This window comes from Scleropages formosus, chromosome 2 (assembly GCF_900964775.1).
Source record: "Scleropages formosus chromosome 2, fSclFor1.1, whole genome shotgun sequence".
NCBI classification, from domain to species: domain Eukaryota; kingdom Metazoa; phylum Chordata; class Actinopteri; order Osteoglossiformes; family Osteoglossidae; genus Scleropages; species Scleropages formosus.
Window position 1 is genome coordinate 10,434,665 of NC_041807.1, and position 7,439 is coordinate 10,442,103.

The 7,439-nt window shown below is 44.2% G+C and overlaps 1 protein-coding gene across 7 annotated transcripts in view; it reads right to left on the reverse strand.

Moving 5' to 3' along the window:
* LOC108940479 (run domain Beclin-1-interacting and cysteine-rich domain-containing protein-like) overlaps positions 1 to 6,216 on the reverse strand; it is a 30,662-nt gene extending 24,446 nt beyond the window's left edge. For all 7 annotated transcript variants that reach the window (XM_018762752.2, XM_018762743.2, XM_018762735.2 and 4 more), the window contains exons 1-3: positions 6,034 to 6,216; positions 2,573 to 2,726; positions 622 to 705 (exon numbers count right to left, since the gene is read on the reverse strand). In XM_018762752.2, coding sequence (XP_018618268.2) covers positions 622 to 705; positions 2,573 to 2,726; positions 6,034 to 6,107 — 312 coding nt within the window. In that variant the 5' untranslated portion in view covers positions 6,108 to 6,216. The remainder of the gene's footprint in view (positions 1 to 621; positions 706 to 2,572; positions 2,727 to 6,033) is intronic.
* Positions 6,217 to 7,439: the final 1,223 nt, after the last annotated feature.

The following is a 7,439-nucleotide window of genomic DNA, read 5'->3' on the forward strand; positions in this document are numbered from 1 at the left end:
TGAAAAAAGTGATCAAAATTCAGCCAGGCATAGAAAGTTTCACAAGCTATAGATGATGCACCCCCCATAACCCCCCCCCCCCCCCATCCTGGGAATCTGGTGAGAATAAATGCAAATCTGAACAGGATTTAAATGCTCACTTAAATGCACTGTTGACTGCATCAGAGCAATGTGATGAAGCAGTTAGAAAAGCCAATAACGTTACGTTCACAAGTATCTGTAGGACAGGGCAGAGACTAGGAAAAAAAAAAAGCTCCCTAGAAATGTGGTTAAGGTGCAGTCTCTGTTCAGATCTACACTACAAATAATTCTAACAACTCTTAGCTACTAAGCATTAAAACAAACAATTATGGGCTCAACGAATCCGCAGTTTTGGTATTTTTCAAAATATACGCACATAAAGAAGTTACAAAAATACATTGGTTCGAAGGAACTTTTCCTTGAAACGCTTTTTTTTTTTTTTTTAAAACTGTGCAAAAACGATAAAATCACAAACTGTTCAACTTTAATTGCTTAGCAACACAGTTCCATTTTCTACAGCTTACTAGAAGTTTCCGCTACGTTTAACTAAAGAATTAATTTGGTAAGAGGCTTTACTGGAGCACTGGTGTTAAAAGGCACCTGTTCAACATGCGAGGCCAGCTGAGGGCAGATGTAGCGCACACACCAAACGAATCGCCAGTAATCTTTCTGTTTACAGTACACCTGCAAAACAAAACAAGCAGTGTTAGTCACTTCAGGAATAGCTCCCTGCCACTTAATATGATCCAGTATAAAACAAAAGCTGCCTGTGTTTCCTAACCAGAAAATAGGCACGCTCATTATACGCACAAATATTATGAAACCCGGCTCTCGCTGGAATTACCGCACATTTCCAACTTTTTTATTATGGTGATCAGTGGAATCACCATAAAAAAACACCACCACTCCCAACTATTACTCAACGGGCAATTAAAGGCTTTACCATCTATTACGCAACGAACAATTAAACTCTTATTTCACATTATTATTTACTAAAATCCCAGCCAATTACTAAACTATGGGTGCTGCTAACGTGCTACCACGGCCATGGTGCTGACTAGTAGAAACACCGTAGCATCCATCTCTCAACAATGTTTACAGCAATAACATAGTTACTGTATGTGACCAGTTGAATCGGCAAATTTCTGCATTTGACCTAAAATGATGAAGATGTATTTATACAAGCTGTCTTACAGGTTCATCTCAAAGGCTGTAACAACAGATTTTACCGTAATACCGCTTGTCCCGAGGCGAGCCGAAGCCTAACCCAGCGACACAGGGCGCAAGGCTTGGGGGGGGGGGGGGGGACACCCAGGACGAGACGCCAGTCCGTCGCAAGGCACCCCAAGCGGGACTCGAACCCCAGACCCAACAGAGAGCAGGACCCGGCCAAACCCGCTGCACCACCGTGCCTCCTTCTTTAACTTACCCATTCCTCAAAGTTCTTGGATTTTAAGTTTAATTATTGCGCTTTACGTCCCGTGTAGCCAAATGTGAAAAAGACCACACTTAGTCCCAAGTTGTCCTCCATGAAGGTTGTTGCTGTTAAGTGTTGTTGAGTCAGTTTCCACTCCGGGTAACAACGTAAACAGAGCTTCCAAAGTATTCTGTCCTTCACTTGTGTCCATAATGTTGAAAGGAGTGTGTCCACTGTCAACGTGGCTGAGTCCATCCTTCAGGTTGCTGGCCGTTTTCTTCTTTTCCCTTTAACTTTGCCAAGAACGCAGTCTCTTTCTGGGAGAGTCTGATCTTTGCATGATGAATTCAAAGTACAACAGCCTCAGCCCCATCATGAGAGTTCCAGCCTGATCTAATCCTACATCCATCCATTTGTTCTCCTGCCTTTCCAAGGTGTCCTTAAAACTGTCCTCCAGCATCACACTTCAAATGAGTATGTTTTTTCCTGTCTTGTTTTTCTTTTTAAAGTACAAGAGAAATACCTTTGCTTCACTCTTTTGAACTCATCAGCACATTTGAGGACCTTATCCAGACCTTTTATTAAAGCCCTGCCAAGTGCTGCTCTCAGTCTATCTATTAACTGTAAGTTGCTGTTAATCACTAACCCCAGGAGGCAAAAGCTCTCAATGACTTCCATGCCTTCACCATCAACACTACAATGTGCTGTTCCAGCTGCCATTTTTTTAAGTTCTCTTCATATTAAGGCATTGTCTCAATTCTCCCTCCCCAACTTGACTTTTCGAAAAATTGCAATTTCATCCTTGTGCTATTTTCAGTGCTGCCTGAGAACATGCGAACCCTACAGGGATGGTCATTATTCTTGCATATTAAAATGAACATAAAAATGTACATTTTAAATATGAAATTAAACTTATAAAATGAAGAAACGATTATGATTCACACACCTGATTCTACTTACCTACTTGGTGTAACCAGTACATCTTGGGGTTCGCTTATTTTTTGCACCTGCACTACTTCTGTGTTTCTACTACGCACGATTTCCTCTAAAGCAACATACGGAACTGATCATCACACACCTACCTATTATGTCACGTGAGAAAGACTGATCGCCTGGTACCATAATGGCACGTACCGTGTCATGCTTCAGGCCATGGCTCAGAATGTTGTTCACATCCTTGTGAAGCCGCTGCAGGCCACCATAGCGCAACCACACGTTGGGGTTGTTAGTAGCCAAGAGCCCCTCCACGGTGCTCTTCAGGCTAGACAGCAGCTTCTGGTGTTCCTGCCTGAGAGAGAGCACACACACTCAGAGCACACACCAAACAGCACACACAGACACAGGAGCACAGACCCGATGCACCAGCTGCATGTCTGGCAAAGAGAGGGAGGAGCATTCAGATGAGGAAGATGAGCACTGGGTCCGTATCGCGCACTCCGGTAGTGACAATTCAGCAGAACGCAAAATGAATAACTCTTAAACAAAATAAAAGGGAACAATACTCTGGCCATGGCTCAGAAAGTGCAAACTCATTTCCAGGATTTCCTTTTTTCTCATCTTGAAACCAAACGCTGGCTGATGCACACGCGGGGAGATTCGGGGATCACGTAGGATGAAGGACAAGCTGCAGAATACAGCCTGGACTTCTGAACGTGTCAACGTTTAATTGGACTTTTCCGGCTTATTCCGTGCATAGCTGATGCTTTTTTTTTTAAATGGTTTTATGAACGGCATCAGCTCACAGCAACATACAGTACCGTCTAAGAGTATCTGAACCCTCTAGGGATGCTCATTATTCTTGCATAAAATATTACAATACATTTATAAAATCTAAATGTTAAATATTAAAATAAACTTAGAAAATTAATAAATGATTAAGATTTACATACTTGATCCAACTTACCTACTTGGTTTAATCCGTGCAACCTGAGATTCACTTAAATACAATTGGTCATCACGCACCTATTATGTCACAGGAGAAAGACTTCTTCTAATTAAATCATGGTAAAACTAAGGGACACAAGGGGTTCGCATACTTTCAAGCAGCACTGTACGCGCTGAGATGGTACGCCAAGAAATTGCGAACATGTCAACATACATGGAGCGAGGGCTGACGGTCAAAAGGTTACAATGTGTCACAGGTATGATCATGCAGCACTTTCTAATATTTTCCAGAAGGATCTCAGGATATTCTGGAATTCATTCTAACTGTTGTGTAGATCAAATGGAAAAAAAAAATGTTTCATGTATGAGAAAATTAAACAATTCAGTCATAGGCAGATTTACAAAGCGCAGTTGAAGTGGAAACACACACACACATTTTCAGAACCGCTCGTCCCATACGGGGTCACGGGGAACCGGAGCCTACCCGGCAACACAGGGCGTAAGGCTAGAGGGGGAAGGGGACACACCCAGGACGGGACGCCAGTCCACCGCAAGGCACCCCAAGCGGGACTCGAACCCCAGACCCACGGGAGAGCAGGACCCGGTCCAACCCACTGCGCCACCGCGCCCCCGAAGTGGAAACAACAGCACTAAAATACATTTCTTTTCCAAGTGCGTACAAGTAATAAGACTATGTTCCAACACTTCAAAAAAGGAATTTTGGCGCAATTTAACTAGTAAACAGAAGAGGATAAATACACCTTTTTGTTGAAGGTTTTTTGAATGATCCAGTCATCCCCATTCATGTAAACATGTCTTATCACATTCCCAGAAAAAAAAGGACGAAAGTGCCCAGAATAGCCTTACATTTAAAACACACCTGAAATATTCCTGGGAACCTCCTATGAAGATGCCCTCGAGTAAATAAGACACACACTCACTGAAGCGGTTTGTCCCAAGCGGGGTCGTGGCAAACCGGTGCCTAACCCAGCAACACAGGCCACAAGGCTGGAGGGGGAGGGGACACACCCAGGATGGGGCGCCAATCCATCACAAGGTACCCCAAGCAGGATTTGAACCCCAGACCCACCAGAGAGCAGGACCCAGCCAAACCCGCTGCGCCACCGCACCCCCAAACAAGACACTCTGAATGAATATAAATTTACAAGCTTTGGATGCTGAGGGAGGTACACAGCAGTAAGGCCTTTGCTCAAACATACTACAACAATTGGGAGAAGCAGGGCTTGAACCAGCAACCTTCTAAGTTCAAATCCAAGTGCAGAGGCAGCAGGGCACCTGATGCCAAATGCCAGAAAACCATATTTTTATATAATGAATGAGTAATTAAAATAAAAACTTTTATGACTTACATTAACATTAAGTCAAAGAGTCAAACAAAAACATTTGGCAGTTATTAACGTGCTCAAGAAAATCAAGATGTTTGCAGCGTTCACAGGGATAAATAGGGTAGCGCCGCTGGGCTGCAAAGGGTGGAAGACCAACCCGAACGCTTCCTATAAAAATAATCAGGCATTTAGGTGGTGCAGGGGTTGGCGCTGGCACCCGGTATTCCGTGGATCCAGGTTTGAATCCCATCTCCTTGACAGAAGTACTTGCCCTGCTGCATAAATGGGCAAGTCACTGTGATGTCATTTATTCAGTGTTGAAAATCAGCATTGACAATGACATCATCTTATTAACAGTAATAATAATAAACATGCAAGGAGAGAGTGAGAAAATGAGTTTAACCATCCCTCAGAGAGGTCGGAAAGAAGCGACGAGGGGCGGCGAGCCTGGCGGAAGACGAAGGCCGCGAACTAAGGCATTCATCCTGAACTCCCTGCCTCTGCCATGAGGCATTTTCCCAGTGACAGAGGAATGTCTCGTCACTGGCAGAACAGACACGCCCCGAAAGGGCCGCGGTTTACGTGCTCATGCATGTCGAGGAAATATAATATACTGGAACACGGTGCGAAGTTCTGTCGCAGAAACTGTAACCATAAAACTACGGCAAGCGAAGCTTACAGCAAAGGGCCCCGGAGCTAAGCACGTTCAGTCGAACCTGCCGTCAGAGACGAGAGGGCAGCAGGCGTTCGGGCCGTTGACTTCCGATCCAAAGGTTGCGGGTTCCGGTGCCATTCCTGCTGCTGTGCCCTTGCTCAAGGCGCTTACCCCGAAATACCCCAGTAAGAATACCCTGCTGTGCAAATGGGGCAATCACTGCAGGTCAGTCTGGACAAAGGCATCAAAACAGAGGTTCGTAATGAAAACGCCTTCCCGCGAAGAGAAACACCAAGGTGGCAGCGGAAGCGACCATCGCGGCCGAACGGAAACAGCCGCGCTTCGCGTTCGCAGTCGGTCAGCGCTCACGCCGGGCCCCTGCGCAAGGGGCCCCCTCTTCAAGGGCCGAGCTCCACTTGATCTCTCCTCCACTTCAGCACAGTCAAAAGCTGCTTGCATTACTCACCACATTCTGCATAAATTATACAAAATTGGAGAACACTGTAGATCCCCTTGCTTCCCTACACAAATGAAAACTTGAAGCAGATCATTACTATTCAGTATTATCATTATGAGGGGTGCTCACCTGACTGATATCTCAGTAAAGTATAAGGGCTCAATTTAAATTTTAACACCAGAAACTGACAATTTTAATTACCCTTTTTAACATATACGAAGTAAATACTGTAATTTACCGCGATCCACTTTACCTGCGTTCTGAGTCTTCTGCTTCTGTAGTGTCCGTCATGGACGCTCCTGGACTTCCCCCTGTTAAGAGTTTCATGCTCTGAACATAGTTGCGTTTTTCTTTTTGTTTTGTACCGCAAATCGTGGGCTGTTTTTCCGCTGCCGAACTTGCCACCGGCGCTGCGCGAACGATGCGTCTTCCGCGCTCTCGGCGACACAGGAGCGCCGACCCGCCCACGTGAAGCCACGCCCCCCCCAGCCGGGCCCCGCCCTGCGGAATCTTCCTTCTTCCGTCTGTCACCGCAAGCGCACGTTCGCACACTGGTCGCTAGATGGCGCCCTGTAGCAAGTGATCAAAAAGTGGGCGTTTCGCAGCGCGCGCGCTCTGTCCATGAACGCCCCTCACTGTTATAAATTCCGACATTATTTTTGTGGCACTTTTTTTCCTAGACTTTTACATTACTTAGCTGAAGTTCTGGAGATATGCATTTTATTCTAATTTCTCTTATATTACAGGCGATCATATGTTCAGTAACAGAAAGCGTCGCAGAAATCAAAGTACTTATGTGACGAATATTTCCTAGTTCTGTCCTCTGAAACAGAGCAGGAAAATCTTTGCCTCTTCTTCCCCTGCCCTTGCCACACATTTTCAAGCTATTAATAGTCGTTACAATTTCACATTAAATATACTTCACTCAAACGCAGTCTGTCAAATAGCATTTTTAGAAATTTGAAATGGGCAGTTTGAAGGCATTACAGAAAATAGCATTTTCAAACAGTAACATGTTTCAAAAGCCAAAATAAGTAACTGGGACTTAAAGAATCCAATCCAAGACTTGTTTTTCCTCATTAATTTCAAACTATTTTGACTAAGAAATTCTGTATTTTCAGTGATAGCTTGAAGTATTTACATTTAGCTGACACTTTTCTCTGAAGCAACTTACATTAAGACAGGTATTCACCCCTATCTAGAGCTAGGTAGTTTTACTGGAGAGATTCAGGGTGAGTACCTTGCTCAAGGGTACCATAGCTAGAGGTGGGATTTGAACCTGGCACCTTTGGGGCCGGAGGTAGCAGCTCTAACCACTACGCCACCAGGTTCTTCAAAAAGCTTTTGCATTAGCAATTTTTCTTCTGCCCAAAATAGTAAGTTTTTATATGACAGATGCAGTAGCATTTAAAAAAAATTCTGGATCCAGAATACACCACAGTTGGAATCTGATTGTTGCATTTATTAAATACATTAAAATTTGCAATGTAACAAAACTTCTTCTGCATATGAAATTCGAAACACCATTTACATGAACAAAAAGATGGCTCACTTCATTTTTCTCCGACTAGTGCGCTTACAACACCAAGATTCTTCTCCAACAATCCTTCTTTCAACATTAACTCCAGCTCTTTGCCCTACATTTTCTCCAATTACATT